At 39.1% G+C, this 18670-nt stretch overlaps 2 protein-coding genes across 2 annotated transcripts in view; both read left to right on the top strand.

Moving 5' to 3' along the window:
* The first annotated feature begins 3 nt into the window (after positions 1–3).
* On the top strand, positions 4–9192 carry PPP1R3D (protein phosphatase 1 regulatory subunit 3D). The gene has a single exon (XM_026105321.2). The coding sequence runs from the start codon at positions 911–913 to the stop codon at positions 1832–1834; it is 924 nt and encodes a 307-aa protein (XP_025961106.1). The 5' UTR covers positions 4–910; the 3' UTR covers positions 1835–9192.
* Positions 9193–11052: 1860 nt separating this feature from the next.
* Positions 11053–18670, top strand: part of SYCP2 (synaptonemal complex protein 2) — a 31690-nt gene continuing 24072 nt past the window's right edge. The window contains exons 1-10 of the mRNA XM_064521586.1: positions 11053–11100; positions 11771–11911; positions 12148–12276; positions 13218–13322; positions 13903–13927; positions 15014–15099; positions 15929–16017; positions 17045–17079; positions 17584–17726; positions 17807–17859. Coding sequence (XP_064377656.1) covers positions 11077–11100; positions 11771–11911; positions 12148–12276; positions 13218–13322; positions 13903–13927; positions 15014–15099; positions 15929–16017; positions 17045–17079; positions 17584–17726; positions 17807–17859 — 830 coding nt within the window. The 5' untranslated portion in view covers positions 11053–11076. The remainder of the gene's footprint in view (positions 11101–11770; positions 11912–12147; positions 12277–13217; positions 13323–13902; positions 13928–15013; positions 15100–15928; positions 16018–17044; positions 17080–17583; positions 17727–17806; positions 17860–18670) is intronic.

Raw genomic sequence — 18670 nt, 5'->3', positions numbered from 1 at the left:
TTGGTTGCGGGGGAAGGGGGCCGCGCATGCGCTGCTGGCGAGGGCGGGGTGGGCGGCGGCGGGGCGCCAGCGGAGGGCGAGCGGCGCGGGGCGCCGAGGGCTGCGGGGCGGCTGCTGGCGGCGCGCGGCCGGGACTGGAGCCAGAGCCGGAGCCGGCTGCGCCGTGCCCCGCCCCGCCGCCCGCTGATGTGGGCTGCGGAGCCCCCGACCGCGGCTCCCTCCCCGTCCGGCCGCAGTACCGACTCTGCCTCCGCCGCCCCGCCCGACAGCCTCCTCACGCCCTCCAGCCCCGGCGGCAGCCTCGGCTCCGGCTCCTCCGTGCCGCCCGACAGCCTCCCGGCCTCGCCCGGCCTCGCCGGCAGCCGCCAGTCGCCCGGCGTCCCGTGTGACAGCCTCGAGTGTCCCTGCTGCCGCTGCGGCAGCCCGGCATCGGCCAGCGCCTGCGAGGACAGCCTGCAGCCCCGCTCCGGGCGGTGCGGCGGCCGCCCCCGCAGCCTCTGGGACAGCCTGGAGTCCCCCGGCGCCCCGCACGACAGCCTCCAGTCGGTCTCCAGCCTGCGGGAGAGCTCCGGGGCCGCCGGCAGCAGCCGCGATAGCCTTGAATCCCTCTCCAGCCTGTGCAGCAGCTCCGGCAGCCGACACGGCAGCCTCGAGTTTGCCAGCCCGTGAGGCGGCCCTCGTCCTTCCCCTCCGATGCCCGAGCCTCCGCCTCGCTGCCAGCTACTGCGAGAGCTTCCAGGTTTCTGCCCTTCACCGCAGGAGGCTGCGTTGCGCCCGGGCATTCTTGCGGCAGCCAGCGCAGTAACCCCGAGCACCCTCCGCTCTGGCCGTCCTTCCCAGGTTAGGTGCTCCAGAGAGGCAGTACTCAGTACCTGCGGCGTCAACCTCAGCTCTTTGTCGTCGGTTAAGAATGGAGGTACGTGGTCCTCGGAGGAGCCCCAGCTACCTCTCTGACCTCTACCAGAACATGCTACAGGCTGAGGCCGTGCCGGGACGAGGGCAGCAGCAGCCCCAGGCAGCTCACGCAAGTAGCAGCGTGAGTCTTCTGAGCAGCGTCCCAGCCAAGGGGGGCTCGCAGCCCCGCCGGCTTCAGAGCAGCGCTGCCACCAGCTGCGACCCGGCATTACGGCCTATCATACGCCGCCGAGCGAGGTCTTTGCCTACATCACCTGAGAGGAGAAAGCGAGCGGGAGTGCAGTGCCGAGTTCCGGGATGTGAGGGTCGTGCGAACAGGGTGAGATTTGCTGACGCTTTGGGCTTGGAGCTGACTGAAGTGAAAGTCTTCCAGACTGGAGAGGATCCGTCAGTCCCCTTGCATGTCCTTTCCAGGCTCTCTATAAACTCAGACCTCTGGTGCAGCAGCTTGGACCTGGAGTTCACCATGCAGTGCTTGGTGCCTGACTTCCAGCAGCCTGCAGACTGCACGGATTTCTCTGCCCGACTTCAGGAGCAACAGGTGTGTCTTGAACGAGTGACCAGTTCAGATTTGGGGCTCAGTGGCACCATCCAAGTTTGTAATATTGCTTTTGAGAAGAAGGTATCTGTGCGATACACCTTCAATCAGTGGAAAAGCGTCCATGAAGTGTGTGCTCATTGGCATAACAGCATCCCTGAGAAAAATGGGCAGGCTCAGGTTGATGTTTTCACTTTTTTTCTCCCTGTACCTCCTTTCCTCCTTCACCTGTGCTCTGTAGTCCAATTTGCAGCAAGATACCAAGTCAACGGGCAGGAGTACTGGGATAACAACAGAGGCAAAAACTACAGTTTTACCTGCTGGAATTATCCCCTTAAGATGCCTAGAGAATGTGAGGAGAGCTGGATCCACTTCATCTGAGCAAAGGCAATGGGATGCCGAGCAGCTTTTGAATAGCCTTATTCTCATCCCTCGCATTGCTCTGTGCTTCTGTGGCCTACAACCTCCTTTTTGAAACCTGCCAGACCTGGGAAAGCGTTTCAGAACAGGAAAGTAGCCAATGATGTGTACAAACTGTTCTAACTTCTCAGACAGTATAAAGGGCCAAAATGCATACTGAGTTACATCCGTTGAAAGCCCACGCGATTTCTTGTAGAGTGTGAATCAGGGCAGAATGGTTAAAAGGGATGCTGTCGGACTAAATATCTGAGAGCAAAGAAAGAGACTTTTATGTTGCTAATAGTATTTTGGAGTGCATAAAATATTTGTAACCAGTCTATTTTACCATTTTGTAATGTCTGGTTTTTTAAATGGACAGTGTGGCTTTACTGTTTTTATTTCTATTTTTGTTTATGTTATCTCACCAAGTCTGGGCACTATTCCAGCTTAGCAAAATTTGGATGGCAGCCACTGTAGGGAAGTATTTGTATTTATACAAGTATATTTTCTTAATGTTTTAGCCACGTTAAGTGTTTCTATTAATATAATTAAATTTCTTCAATTAATAACCCAAATGAGCTAAAACAAGAAAATGTCCCAGCTGCTCCTGTGTTTCCCTTTTAAAAAAGAAGTTTTTTAACCATGTGCCTTTTCTCATCTCTCATGTTTGCTACAGGCAGCAGGAGTGATTTAAGCATATACAAGGCTGACTTACAAGGGGGAACTTCCCCTTATATATAAGGGGAAGTTATCATCTTTTTTGGGTGATGTACGAGTAGGCTTTTTCTCCAGGGAAATGGCACTGTCCTTTCCTTGTGCAGCTGTTTTTATTAAGGGAAACTAGAGCAATTTTGCACTTGTGTTGCAGTTACACTTGATCTCAAAGCACTACATGAATGCTAATGATCTTACACCCACACCGGAAACTTATAAAATTTATAAATCAAGACACTGGTATGAAAGACAAACTATAAAGACAGTGCAGTGAGCTGGCCGCAGAGCCTTCGAATAGAGTGCTAGGACCCTGTTCCCTGGTGTCCCTGTACTACTGCAGTGGCACTTTCGAGTTCTGTAATCCACTGTTACTGATTATAAACTAGTTGAACTCCAAGACTGTCCTGTGAACACAAAATGAGAACTTCAAAGGAAAATTATGATTTTACTGGTAAATTGGTGCTTACATGGATCCACAAACAATTTTGCAGCAGTGAGAGCAGAGTAACACAGAACAGTCTGCCTGATACATAGCTTATCGCTGTGCTACTTCCCTGCTGAGGAAACCTAGTAAATAAAAACTGTCCATGAATGCTTTAATGCATATTCTTCACTTCATGCAAAGTTTAGCTTTATAAGTATAGCATAAGTTTTTACAACTCTTTGGCTGGGTATATTAGAAGAGTTGCTTTTCGGAAGGAATATACTATGAAATTCATTTTGGATTGCTGCTTATTCACCAAAATCACAGGTTATTTTTAAAATCAAGATTGTAGGCAACACACAGCCAAGTACATATTAGTCCAAAAAGTCCACTGAGTCATTTTGGAATTGCGGAAACCCTAAGAAGCATCATGTGTTTGGCAACTTAATGTTATTACTTAGCTGTGATTCCCATTTAACAAGGCCAGGATTTCAAGTGAACTAGTTGCCCAGTTCCATTAATCTGTAGCTTTCAGAGCCTGAAGTCATGAGTGGTGATTCTGTGAGCTACAGAGCATCTCTTCAAAGTACTGAGGAAACTCAATCCAATTTGAAACAATTGAGAATTGACCGTGTTGTCATGTTGCAGGATAGAACTAACCCTCTGCCAATTAATTTGGACTTCTGCATTTGGCATTATGTTGTTTGTATTTTGAATTTTTGAAACATGTTTATAGTTTGTTTCATACCTGCTGTCCAATGTAGACAGCTCTGAAATTGATTTCAAAACAAAATTCTTGAATTAGAAATACTTTCCATGTATTAGGGTAGTCAGCCAGCCTTCTAGGGTAATTAAATGTGTTCTTTGCTTGGATGTCATCTCAGTAGGTGAGAGATTTATTCCAAAAAAATCTTTTGATAAAATTTGAAATTCATGTATTTGTTTTCATACTCTATTTCGAATGGTCATTTCTGTTAGCAATTGCTGTTACTGGAGTGGCTGCTTATGTGCCTTTTTGATTTCTGAACTAAGTGAAGCATCTGAAAATCACTAAGCTCATTTATAAAAGTTACATAGTTATTCAGTATAGCAGTGGAAATGCAAGATGTGTTTTGAATGTCTTATTTTCAGCTGTACTGGGCATTTGTCAGTACTTGAATTCAGTTTCAGCTGCAAGTACTTTCTGCTTCTGAAAGTCAGGTTCTGATTATTGCTCTTATAAGCTTTTCTACCTTTAGTAACAATAGATTTTATTGCTTGTAGCTGTAGTGTTCGGTTACATGTGTGTCAGTGGTTATCTATTACTAGGGAATGGTAAAAATCATCATTTCTTTGTTGGTGTTTTGTATTGGAGCGTTCTGAGGTTATAAGTTTAGGCTGAAACGGTTTTGAAGGAGTAACACAACTACTCTATCAGGGTATTTCTTAACCATTAGGTCTAAGGCAGGTAGAGCACTCAAGAGTTTGGGATGAGGTGTGATTGGCTACTGCACAGATTGAAGGGCTGCTGTAGACTTTCGATCCACCTGCATTATTTTCTGCATCTGGGTCACAGGAGTGACCATTACCAATCTGGGAGCAGCAATTGTGTCCTGTAGGAATCAATACAGGGAACTGAGAAGTTTGGTCTTCCTCGTATGCCAGAAAAGAATAAGCAGCTCTGTAAGACGGGGCACTATCAAATTGTAAGGTTTGTTGCCTCCTATGGCAGGCTTAGTATGACGATATATGACATATACATCTAATCTCTTCACCCTAAACTCTCTTTTTAGTCAGTGTTGATGTAGTCAATATAGTCAGTAGACAAACTGTTGTCTCCACTGAATGCAGGGATAACATCGGGGCACTAGTTCAGACATAATTCTTAGCATTAGTGCAAACCATGCCAAATTATGCCAAGCAGGTTCTGTAGACATAAAGTCAGGTGAGATGAATCACACCTTCAGTGACTGTGGAAGAATCTTGATATAAACTGAATTTTGTTCCATTACTTTGGTGAAACTTGCTCACTTAAGTAATTTCATTAGAGTTTATCTAGTGTTAGTAATGTCTATAGAAGTGGAGGTTTATATTTTTGTCCGAAAAGACAACAATGAACATGCGGATAGAAGCACTTGTGTTGAATAAAAGACACTGTTTTAAAGTGTTGTTCCCCCTTTCCTCCCACAGTCACCATATTTCTTCCATTTGTCAGAGCATTGAATTGCCTGCCAGAACACTGAATTGCCTCCCAGCACACCATTAAAAATCTGAGACTTGTACTGAACACCAATTTACCATGGATGTTGCTGGAACCCAATACGATACTTGACTTATTGGTAGAAATACCCTGTGGCCATCTTCTGGGAGAGAATCATTCATGTGCTAGCAAACATCAAAATCCTAGTGTTGTTGCAGACAGAGACAGATTTTGTAAAGCCATGGCTATCGGTTTAAAGGTTAATGTCATGTATATCACAGTGTCAGAGAGAGGGCAGAACTGAATGGCTCAGCAATATAAGCTTGGCTTGTATTGTCTTCCTTCTGCAACCTCTCAGAGCATTTGCACATGCAAAATCTTGAGTATTAAAGTATTATTCCAAGATTGCCTTTTATCTCTTTGCTTGTCTTGCACTGCTGGAGAAGAATTGAAAGTAGCTGTTACTAAATCAGTTGTTTGGCATTGCTGACTCCGAGTTAAGCAGGCCTAACATAATAGAACTGAGAGCAATCTCTCAATTCAGTATATGAAAAAGCTTTTCTTTAAAGTGATCCTAAATTGTTAATATTCACACATTAGAACTGACTCCTGTTACATGAAAGATGAAATTTGCACTCATTTTTCCCTTCACTCAACAGTGAAAATCAAAAGGATTCTAGTTGACAAAAAAGATAGTAAGCCATTAAGTAGTGGTAACAGGTACCTATCATGATGGTAAACTTATGACCACCTTTATAAAAGCTCAGGGCAACTTGACTCCTTGCACTGTGTTCAAACTGAGCACTTCCCTTATAACCAGGATTTTGTAATAGTTACTTCTTCACAGAGGTTACTGTCATATAATGCACTTTAAAAAAAACCCTGTATTTATTATAGTCATACAATAAATGAATGTGTAGTAGTCCACAATTTCAGGGCTCTTTCAGCCATGTTTTTTAAACACTTGGAATCTGTGTAAATGAGAAGGAGTTGTCTTAACTGATTAAATGTCTTGTCCAGAATAAAATACATTATGCAATATGTCAGTAAAGCACATATATTAGGCAAAAGGTCATTTTGTTTTAGTGGAGAGTTGTAAAATTGTGAAGTGCTTAATTCATTTAAAAACAATAATAAAATTATTGCTATTTTAATACAAGAGATTGTCATAGAAGTGTTCCACTGTTTTTTGTTGTCTTTGCTTAATAGTATTCCTGCTAGACAGTACTGGTCATCAGGCAACTCAGTGCTGAGTTACTGCCTACAGAGTAATGTATCCAGCTTAGAAAATATGGTGGGTGGGTTCAATAATTGCTAGAAAATGACCAGCACTTGAAAAAATTAGTGATTAGTCTGTATAACCACAAAAATGACCATGCTTACAGGGAATTTGCTGTCATTTCACCTTCAAGTTCTATGCATATAGCAGCTATAGGATTAAAATCTGATGCTGAAAAAGGCAATCTGCCAGTTGATTTTAATATGGTTGCAAGGAAGAGAGTCTCTAACAACACTTCCCAAAACTGTGCTACAGACTCTTAACTCTTTAATTTCTAAGCCTCACCGTCCAATTGTGTTATTCTTTCCTCATTTTGTTCTTCTTGTTTCTGTTGCTTCAGTCTTTGTCTCCTTTCAGACCATGTTGTTTTCAGTCACAGGTTTCATTAAAATATATCTACCTAAAGTATGTTAAGAGACTGTTCATATCTACAGTAACTGACCCTAACTTGTAGTAATTCTTAAATGTGAATTCTGATTTATCCTCTATCTGAAATGCATCTCCTTCAATGCTGAGCAGTTATTTGATACAGTTCAAGATTTGAATAATCTGTTGTGAGGTTTCTTTTTAATGGAAAATTGAAATATTTCATTCGAAGACATAATACAGACATATTACTAGTTACTGTTTGTTTGGGATAAAGATGGTTATTGCAAATAGCAGATTAAATGCACCAGCGTGTTTATATTAAGTTGTTTTAGAATTTCAGTGTAATTTTTATTATAAAGTACACAGATAATGTGATATATTATATATAAAAATATATATGCATGTTGATGCATAAAGGAGAGTGCCACTCTTTTCCTATACTATTGATCTGAATCAGAACTAGCCGTGCTGCCTTCATTGTCGTTACTTTATCCACTAAGATACAATATTAAGCATCACCTAGAAATAAATATGGTAATTATTGTGTAGACTAGCTAGGAGACCAGCAAGGGATAAAAATAGCGATCTTTGATTTTAACAAATCACTTGAAAACAACGTGAATTTATTTTAGCATGTATTGTATGAGTGTGCAGGCAGACATATCAAAAAAACACCACAATTCAGAGTATTTAAGGGCAGGATATTCTAATTCCTTTATGTCATCTAAGATCTCCATATATCTAGATAACCAGCAATAAAAATATCAATACTATTTTGCTGAGCTGAGTTTTCAAGACTTTGACATGGCTTTAGCTGTGAACATCCAACAGTCGGCTTTATCTTACAGGTAGTTAGTGTTATTTCTAATACAGATGTTATTTTTACATGTAACTTCAAATTCATAGTTTCTGTATTTTACAAAGAAAAAAATTAGATTCTAACTTCTAGTAACATGCTAATACTCTATTGCAGCTACAGTACTTAATTTAATGTTTCTTCAGTGCTTAACACTTGCACATACTTTCCAGCTTTGCCTGTTAAAGACAGAGAACAGCAAGTTTAAATGATTACTCAGTTCTCAGCATGAGTCTAATGTTAGAACTAGCTTCTTTCCCGATTTGGCCTTCTGCTTGTGATCTCAGACCTGCAACTATTTCTGCTGATACTTGATATTAAAACTATTTGCCATAAACGCTTTTGACCCTTCTTAGTTGTACATACAACAGCAGCTGTGCTGAAGATTGATTATATTGACTTTTATGATATTTTTCAGTATCTCTAATGAAGTTAAATATTTGTGCTACTATAGTGAAGAAGGAGTTCCTGTACATAGTCCTAAAGACAATTTTGCTTCCTTTTTCTCTGCACTTTTTAAGCATTTTTTATGCCCAAATAATCCCTTCCAAAGGAATTGCCTGCAGAAGGGCCACTGAACATTTTAAATGGGAATGCTGGGATATGGAAATGGAAAGGTATTTGCCAGCATTTTGTGCAAGCCCTTCTAGCTGTACGTGCAGAGGAGAACTGATGGCTTTTGTTGCTTTCTCCAGTCTGTTTAATGCAAAACTGAATGAAAAGTCTGCTTTCTGTTGACCTTTTTTCTCTCTCTGCTAAACAAAACAAATGTTAAAGAATTAGACATGAACATAGAGTAGCCTCTCAGTCATGTCAGACATAATTATAATAGCAAAGATGCATGTACCTGGTGCGGGAGGGAAAGTGTATGGTCGAGTTCTCCTCCCTTTCTTTATGGCTGACTTTTGTTTTGGAATGAGGAAGGCTGTTTTCTTTAAAAGATACAAGTCTGGGGATAGTCTGAGCATGTGTGTACTCTACTGTGACTCATAAGGGAAAGCATTAAATTAGCTTTTATTTACTTCTGCTTCATACAGTGAAAATAGAATTCAGTAGAGTTTTCTAGAAAACTTCTGAGGCTCAAAGCTTCTCCTGCAAAATGCTGTCCCTAGGAGGTTTCTCAATAAAGCTGTACTTCTAGAGATGTGCTTCAAACCACCCATGTATCTTTTAATAAAGCTATCCCAACAGAAAGTGTGATAGCAGTTAATGCTGCAGTTAATCCTTTCAGGTGAATATGCCTCCAGCCAAATGCTCAGTACTCATCTTTGCTGAGGAGTTGACTTCATAGGAGAGACACGTAAATTCTCATGGCAATTGTCATTTACTTGAATTATAGTGACATCTGGTGATATTTTGAACAGTTTCTGTACAGCATTTTTTGTCATTTATGGTATTTCTTCTCCTTTTAGAAAATTAGTGGCATTATTTACAATACAGTTGGTATTAATCCAACTGTTGGACTTCATTTAAGCATGCCAGCCAGTTCCCTGTGTATAATAAAGACCATGAATGTCAATACAGGCCCCTTATCAGTTAACAGTTCTGTGGTTTTGGTAACTGTTCTACCTGCTCTTGATGGTAGTGAAAATGGTTTTGAATTACAGCGTTTTGAATGATGTACATTCGTTTATCAAATGCATGTCCAGTAACTCTTGTCCACACTAAGCAATGCCATTTTTAAATATTGGTGTCAATAAAGACCTCTTGTAGTATGAAACAGGCAGAACATTAGCGGTCCTACGCAAACAGCCATCTGCGCAGCCCTTCGGCAACGCGGGGCACTGGGCACTACTGACACCCCGGGACGGGCCTCTCCCCTCTGCCGGGGGCTGTTCCTGCCCTTCCGCAGTCACGTAGCCTCGCACCCGACTGCGCCACGGCTCCTCCGGCGGAAGCGCCGGGCGGCGCCTCGCGGGCTTCCCCAGCCCCGCCGCTCGCTGAGGCGGGCTCGCGCTCCCCCGCTGCGGGGGCCGTTGTGGCGGTTGGAGGGAGGCGCCACAGCCGCCGGGGCGGGGCCCGCCTCCCCCCCTTCCAGCGCAGCCTCGGCCAAGCACCGCCCCCTCCGCAGCAGCTGGTTGGTTGGGGGCGACGGCACGAGGGAGCGGAGGGAGGAGGAGCAGCCGCTCCACGCTGCCCCGCCCGTCCCGCCCCCGGGAAGCGCTCGAGGGCGTTGATTGGCTGGAAGCCTTCGTGCCTGGACGTGATTGGCCGGTGGGAATTGGCGCCTCTTTCGCTCCGGCGGGGAGGAGAGTGTCGCGTGCCGGGCGGTGAGGGGAGCTGCGCTGAGGTGCGCCATGGCCCTGAGGGGCTGCTTGCGGCCTGCCGCTCCCCGGTCGGGGCGGTGCGCGGGGAGTTTTCCTCTCAGTAGCCAGGCTCTTGGGGAAGATGCTTTTGGCTGTGTGTGTCTTGAGGATGGATGGGTGTGTCTCTCCCTCATTGACAAGGAGGCACCTGGAAAGAGAGTTTTTGTTTTTCTTTCCTGATTTCCCTGACCAGGCAGGGAATTGTGAGGTGATAGTAAAGGCTTCAGTGAAGTCTGTTCCATTCTTGTGTTGGAAAGCATAAAAATCACCGTGTGTTCCTTGTTTTTGTGTTACTTATGAATGCAGGATCTATTCTGAGTTTCCCCATCACTTGTATGGAAGCTGCTCTGTATGTTTAATCATTATTTCTCCTTTCTGTGCTTTTTCTACTTTATAGAGTTACTGGGATGGGGAATCTAGAACTGCACGAGGTATTCAAGATGTACATGTATTTATACACAGCATAAAAATGTTTTTGCTTTGTTAATTCTGAAAATAATTTTTTCTGCTCCTGAGCATTAAACTGATGTTTTCAGAAAACTAACTACTGTAATCCCAAGAGCTTGCTCTTTACTGGTAATAGTTGCCTCAAAGCCCATCACTATAGATGTAATTAGGATGGCTTTTGCTCTATATGCTTCATTACAGTTTTCTTAAGTGATTTCATCTGCCATTTTATAATGAGGCCCTTCTGCAGTTCTTTACGTTTGGCTGTTAACTTACCTTGTCTGAATAACCTCATGTTGGCAGTATGCTTTGCTGTTTTGCTACTTGCCCCTTTTCTGCATTTGTATTTCTGTATAATGAAAGTCTACTGCAGAACCTCCTCTGCCTCTGCTGACAAAGCTGATTTAGCCTTTTCTTCTTTTAACCAATTGCATGTAAGGACGTTTCCTTATATTCTATGGCAGGTTAATTCCTTAAGTACTTGTACTTCTGACAAATTTTGGAATTTGTAAAATTTTGCCTGGTTAATTTTTGACACTATGTTTTCAAAACTGGTTTTAAAATTTTCTGGAAGTCTATGTTAATGAATTGATTTTTGGTCAAGTGATGATTATTCTCTTGTTGTGCAGCTGAATAGATGAATTGCCAAAATGGCAGCAAGGAATGATATGAAGGTATGTACTTCTAAAGTAAGAAAATGATTATTGATTGTTTTAATTACTACTAGCTTAAAGAACCTCTTTTAGTATTTAATGAGAAGTAAAAATTGCAGTATGGCAAAGAATGTGGTGAGAAGAATTTTTTCATTGACTGTATCAGTGCTAAGCTGGATAAAAAGCAAGAGGAGTTGAAAATTATTATTGATAAAAATAAAAGATATGCAATTGATATTCATGAATCAGTTGGGATGGTACCTAGGATCAAAAATGTTAAAATCGGTTTATAACTGGTTTAAAAAGAACAAAGTAGCAAAACAGATGAGAAAGGAAGGAGTTGTTATTAGGTATATTAGATTCTTTTGAACTCATGGATAGATAACTTAGAAACACAAAATATTAAATGTAGTAAGGAAGGGGTATTAACACAATGAAGCAAGCACCTATTTGTAATATGAGGAAAGAAAAACTGTCCAGTTAGGGAAAGATAGCAAATAACAAAAACTCAGTGAACAAGTGTTTCTATGATGAATCTGTTGGATATAGTGTTCTGTACTTCAGTTTTTACATGCAGTGGTTTTATGATTCAATATGTTTGCTTAGAGTCCAGCAAATAACTACATAAAAACTTATATCAAATCTTGACCATACAGAAATACAGTTACTCTATTTTCTTTTACTCTGACAGCTGGAAAAACTAATTGATGAAGCTACAAGGAAAAAAGATTTCCAATTATTAGAACATTTTCTGCAAACAAAAGACTGTGAAAATCTCTCTCATAAATGCAGCAAACAGTTTGTCAACAAATTAGACAAGCTTCTGTGCCGGGTAATGTAATCGTTACATCAGAGGTTTATGCTGTTCCTGTAATAGTCAAAAAATATATACCATTTCAGTTGGCTTGGTTTATACAAGCAGTTCAATTGAAAAATAAAATTTAAGAAGAAAACCTCTATTTCAAGGAGTAATTCAGGTGGCTTTGAGAACAAAAAGGCATCTAGGTAATTAAGTATAGATTCTTCCAGAACCATACATTAAAGCTTGTATTATCACTTCTGTTTTAGGAACTTGACAAACAAGAAATCAAAAACATTTCAACTTTACTAAGTTCTTTTCAGAAATGTGGGAAAAAGATCAGCATAGCAGGCGAAGATGGGTTCCCAGCAATGATGAAATATGGCCTTGTTGAAAGGATAAGTATAACCATAAAGCATATGTAACCTAAAAAAAAGAAGTTAATGAAGCATAGCTAAATAATGCTTTAGTGCTGAATAGCTTGGTATTCAGTTTGCTCTTCAATTATTTCTGAATTAAGAATTTCTTCCAGTTTTTCAAAAAACATTAATCGGATCTAAATGTCCTTTGACAGAGGAGCAACTCCTTATAAAGTGGTGCTCCTCTAATACAGTAGAAGTTTCACATGTTGTGCAATGTGTAATTAATTTAAATATGCTTATAGCAGATAGAGTAAGTGATTATCTCTTTTTATATGAGCATACTACACTGCTTTCTGATCATGATTTGGACTTTTCTGGTGCAATTTAATAAATTTTGTGTTAATACAATGGCAGCATTGTATGTTCTCTTTCAACCGATTATAGCACTATTCTAATTATTTTGTGCTATTTCAATGTTTATATTAAAGGTATTAATTATTTGTTGCTTAGTATAATAAATATACTGAAAAATATAGATCACTTCCTTATTGCCTTCACCAAAGATTTCACTGAACAAAATTAATGACAGTATCCAGAGATGATTATTGCTGAATTGCCTTCTGAAGTGCTTTTATTTGAAAAGAAAAGAAAAATAAATAAAAGATGTGATGTCTTCATGATTACATTCAGCCAGCATCCATTTTCAGCTCTTTTGTCTGTGAGAGTAGTTGCAAAAGTGGACCTTCAGTGTTTGTGTTCAGAAGTCAGCTGCAGAAGTGACTCGCGTTAGATTAAGATCACCTATGTTTATTTAGTCAGTGTGCAAAATTTCAGTTTGGCACTAAAGTACACTCAGGAATCTGATAACCGTGCTTTTCTAATCTTAAGTAAGCTTATATGAGGTATACAAAACATAATACAAACCATTGTCCTTTTTTCATGCTATTAAGATTGATTTACTTTTATTTTCCCTTTACATGGTCAGTTGGTTTGAAAAGGTAAAAGCAGTTCTGATCCTTAGAGGAAACGAGAAAAATGAAGTGCTTACAAGTCTAGCTGAAGATTTCTTTGACATGTTGCTGGTAAAAATATGTTAATAATAAAATACACTGAGCATGTATTTGTGAAAATTATTAGTAGTTTAGCAACAAAAAGACTTTCAAACTTGTTTCTATTTAATTTCCTTGTACAGTTAATGTTACACTGAGTTCTGAAATATGTTACAAGTCTTTTTGGATAAATAGTTTGGCACTATTCATATTCATTATTACTCATTCATACTCATCAGATCTTATAGGTGTTTAATAAAAAAAACAAAAAAAATCCATCTCAGTCTAATTTTTATTGCATAAGTTGGTGGTATGCTGTATCCTAATCCTGCAAGCTTTTGTCTAAAGTTTCTAAGGTCCACGAGACTTCTCGTGTTCCTAAATAAAAGTCTGCAAAAATGTTTTTATTATTGGGGAAACAATTCCTGCAATTTAACTGAAATATGATTTCAGGAAACCAGAGTTGGTGTTAGAAGAGGGCTCTTACGGCCCTACCTAAGGGATGAAGCAACTGTAAAATATTAAATGCTTTTTGATTACCTGTTTTAGATACACATTACCTGATTTTTATGTCTTAATATTTACAGTGTCAAAATGTCTTTTTTGATTGTAGGTTATATATGATACCAGTCCTGAAGGTGAGTTTAAAAATGTAAACGCTAGATATGGTATTAAAAATGTCTCTTTAGAACACCTTAAAGTTATTATTGTTAACATTACTTCAATTACTGTCAAATAAGCTGGTCTTAAAAATAAAATGAAGTCCAGTGGAATCATGCATTCTAAAAATTCACAGCTACTAGATTTGTTGTGGGAACGCCCAAGTAGTGCAAGAACAGTCATGGAGCCATCTAAAAGCAAGCTAGTTTTGAGAACAGTTCTACGTATATAATTGAGGGTGGTACAAAGTTTCTTGATTTAATGTAGATATACCATATCTATGTGCTTCAGGCAATGACAGAAAAGGACTTATTCTTAAGAAGGCTTATTCTGTGCACAAGCCAAAGGACTGTGTTATTTCTGATTCCCGTGAAACAAGCTTGAATGTCAGCTGTACCTTTGATTGTTTGAGTTTTTTTGTACCGACGGATTGTCTTTTAAAAATAACTTGCTTGTATCAGTATAAAAAAGAGAGTCTAGTCTCCTCAGTGACAGCATTTAAACAGAGTTTTTCTTAAAAAGTACAGTGTTTTTAAACTACTGTAGTCACTAGCCAGTAGTCCTTGTTTCTTTTTTTGACCTTGTTATTGTAGGATCGCACTCCTGTTATCCTTCAGTGTAGCACTAGTGGTAGAAAGTCACTGCAGACCTTTATGCCATCGCAGTCACAATGAAAGTTTTATTTCCTTGTCCTTGGGAAGGTACAATTCCAGGGTCTGAATTATATTTCAGAGAGCTGAGTTATAGAATTGATTTGAGTGTATCTCATGCAGAGGGGACTTGTGCTTTCCGAATATGATGCACAGAGATAGAAACATTAAAAAGATCTATATTTACTATGAGTTGCAGTAATTCTTCTGTTTTACATGTGAGCTATGAAGTTTAAAATGTTTGTTTTTAAATATGAGTAATTGTGTATGGAAAGGAAAGCATACTATATTTTATTTCTAAATGAAAATGAATCTGTTTGCCAATGCTGCTGAGGAACTACCCTTCACGCACTTTGATAACTCTTTCTTTCTTTCTTTCTTTTTTTTCCTTCCCCTCTCCCCACTGTTCGTTAGGTAAAATGCAAATACTAGAAAACTTTGTACTGAGAGCGTGTACCCTTATTGCTGATGTAAGAATTAATATTTACGTTCAGCAGGAGGTAAATATTCCTTTTTCTAAGTAGTAATTTTTTGGTTAGTGTTCTAACAGACTTTGTAAAGCTGGTTAATATTTTAAGTGTACCTTTGCTACAGAAAGGAGAATATTCTAGTGCTTTAGTATTTAGAGGGTTCATTTAATGTTTCTCTGGGAGTGTTTTTGTTGTCATTTGTATGAACTACTTTCAGCTTACTGACCTAAATTTTCATTTTGGACAATAAGTTACATAACAGTGATAGTAGGATTCTGAGGAGATAGGGCATATTATTTCCAATGCTTTTATTTAGCTATTACAATTGCTATGAATAGCTTTAAGACTGTTGGTATAAATTCCTTAAAAATTCCTATACCTCTAGCATACTGTGAATTTCTCCTATTTACTTTAGTAACATCACATTTTCAGGTCTCTGTCCCCCTTTAAAGAAAGGTAAAGTTGCGAAAAGAAGCCTTCAATGAGGGCTATGTGCTCAAAGTAGAGGCATTTTAATGCAAATTTAAAGTACACTTTAGTCCAGCAATCAACTGCAGATACCACTTTAGCACTGAAAACTTGTTTCCATGTTTGTATCTGCAAGTAAGAAACATAACCCGTTAACAACTTATACTTACATTAATTTATTGATGTTAGTTGAGGTAGTTTATTAGGATAATTACAATTTAAGATCAGATCTACCTCTTACTATCTTTTCTTGTCTTGCGATTATTTAAACATGTTACTTTTTTAATATTTATCAAATATGCCACATAGGCCCAAAATGTAGTTAGAGAAGAACTTAAACTGTAACAATTTACATTATATTTAACCTACTCCCTTTTCTCATTTTTCTTAGGTAGTAAGAAAACTTAATTTAATGCTTGACAACATGCCTCGAGATGCCAGGAAAAAGCTATTTTCTGCAAAGGAAATGTTGCTTGTCATGTAAATAATCTTCAGTATGATTTTTTTATATGATTATGTTGTTTATGTTGCTGGGAAGACAGTTTTGACTGAGGCTATTTATAATGATTGTAGATAGGTTGCTGTTTAAGACATTTTTTGCATTTGCAGCTGGGTAGCTGGTGGTAGTGCCTCTTGGCAGTTGTTCTTATAAAGAGGTTATTCTCCCTTTAAAAACCTAAATTGTCTCTTTCTCAATCTGAGTTAGGCTTCACCTGATCCAAATTGTCTTAAAATCATTAAACTCTTATTCAGAGCTCCTGGTGAGGCACAGTGAATCACTCGCTGGAAGGACAGGCTATTTACAGAAAGTTTTGGAAAAGTTTTGATAGCATTTGTTTATATTTGTATATATCAGGTGATTTACTTCCCCAAAGGTGCTTTCAGATGTGTGAAATGTGGGGAAAAGGAGGCAAGCAGTGTTTGGTACCAGGAGGCCATCTCAGTGAAATAAGTTGTTATAGTTACTTTTGGGTCAGTTGACTCCAGAAGGCTTTGCATGAACTTGGAATATATGTTCCTCTTCATGTCACATAAAGGTTTCCTTTGATTTATGAGGGAGATTTTTTGTTTGTTTTGCTTTTTCTTAATTCTAAGATATGGGTTTTTCCACTGGTCATTCTAATAGGCATGAAACTGGTGACTTACTGGGGTCCTAACACTTAATGTGAATGAAAGGGAAGGAATAGGAATGAAGATTTCCCTCTTCTTTATAATTCATATTGCATGGATTAACAATGCTGTTTGTGAAGAGGAAGGAGACAGGGTTATTTTAAACTGCATCTCCCAAACTATCTGTGTATTTCTTAGTTACATTTTTTCAAATACTAATGTCTTAAACCAGAAATACTGCTGCTGCTTAGCAGGTAAAAAAACCTTATCCCTTTGAAGTCCAATATTTTAGTGAAATCAGGGTTTCATCTCATGCATTGAAAGCCTGTACTTTAACTTTTCCTCTGTACTTTGTATTGCTGTCATATTTTGATCGAACATGTTGTTTATTTTGCAGGTGTGATATGGGGAGAAGAATTTTAGATGCCGGAGGTGAGCACAGGACTTAAACAATTTAGTATTGAGCTTCTTCTCTCATCCATTAAAAAGCCTGAAAAGACACTTAAAGTTGGAGAGTGTTGTAACTATAGTCCTTTGAAAAATGCAAATATTACATGAAAATAATCTGCCATCTGGAAAAGAGATCACTGTGGTATCCAACAGTCTCCAGATTCAGGGATTAGAAAGTTGGAAACTTCTTATCTCTTATATACGTAGTGTTACTTTAACATTCCTTGATAGCTAGGATGAAGTTTACTTCTGAAAAATAAATTGTTTAGTCATCCTTATTTCTTTAATTCTTTATTTATCCATTATGGGTTACGTATCTGGATATGTGATATGTAATATGAAAAATCCAGTGCTGCTAATACCACTTTCTTCTATGTAACTTTTTTCAAATCAGTAGCATCTCTGAAAGTACTATTTCTGTAAAATGTTTTATGCTGTAGACATCTCTAAAGTTCCTGTTTCTGTAAAATGTATTGTAACCTGCAGACTATGACCTGCAAGTAGCCATTACAGAAGCTTTATGCAGAATGACATCAGAAAAACAAAGAGGAGAACTGGCATGCCAGTGGTTTTCCATGGAGTTTGTGTCCAATGCATTTAAAGGAATTAAAGATTCTGAGTTTGAAACAGTAAGTCATATGCAATCTGTTTCCAAGGAAGTAAACTTTAATGTTATATTTCTTCAAGAAACTTCTTTGTGTTTCAATAGGACTGCAGAAAATTTCTGAACCAGGTGAATGGCATGCTTGGAGACAAAAGAAGGTAAAGCAGAAATTTTAAAGCCAGTATGTTTTCATGTTGTACCCGATCGCCATTAATCAGGGATGACCTTTTTATCAAAAAATCTGTTTTCTCTAAACTCTGAATTATAGTAGTACAAACAGAAAAGACTAATTTTGCTGTGGTGTAAAGTCAAGGTACTATTTAAAATATTAAATAGTAAATAAATTGAGTAATACTGTCTTTTGGCACATAGCCAATGGTATTGTCTTCTCTATCTAAATGTTAAGTACATAAATGTTTCCCCTAAGTATGGGAGTTATGTTATAGATTATTAGCTAATGTAACAGTATGAAAGAATTTGTCATTAAACAAAAAACATTCATTTGACAAAGTTCTTAAACAATACAAAGCCTAGGCTACAATTTCTCTAATAAACATTTATAAATAGGGATAGTTTTTTGCATTCTGCTTAGGTGTGCTGCAAAATTCTGAGGTTAATTAATTTCAATAGATATGTTTCATCTAAAAATAGCTAGTAATCTGTTGGTATATGTTCCTTTTTTCGTTAACTTAGGGTACTGACATTGAGCTAATGATCAATGAGAGTATTAATGAGAATATCTGCTAGGGAAGAGGGACCTAAAAAGGAAGAGGAAGCTGTGAGCTTTCTTTGAGTCTATATGATCATCTGCTGTACATTTTACTTATGTCATTGTATGTCATTATATGTCACGACAGCAAAGGGATTGTGTGATCTCTACTCATCAAACATATATTCAGTTTGGATACCTACTATAACACTATTCTTAAAATACCAGCAGATAAACCAGAACTATGAACATAGTATTGA

The sequence above is a fragment of the Dromaius novaehollandiae genome, chromosome 16, assembly GCF_036370855.1.
Source record: "Dromaius novaehollandiae isolate bDroNov1 chromosome 16, bDroNov1.hap1, whole genome shotgun sequence".
Classification (NCBI taxonomy): domain Eukaryota; kingdom Metazoa; phylum Chordata; class Aves; order Casuariiformes; family Dromaiidae; genus Dromaius; species Dromaius novaehollandiae.
The sequence above is the reverse complement of the archived record's forward strand: the minus strand, read 5'-3'. Positions and strand labels throughout refer to the sequence as shown.

Bases quoted from the DNA above. Each gene is read 5' to 3' on its own strand.
- PPP1R3D (XM_026105321.2), top strand. From the start codon at position 911: ATGGAGGTACGTGGTCCTCGGAGGAGCCCCAGCTACCTCTCTGACCTC.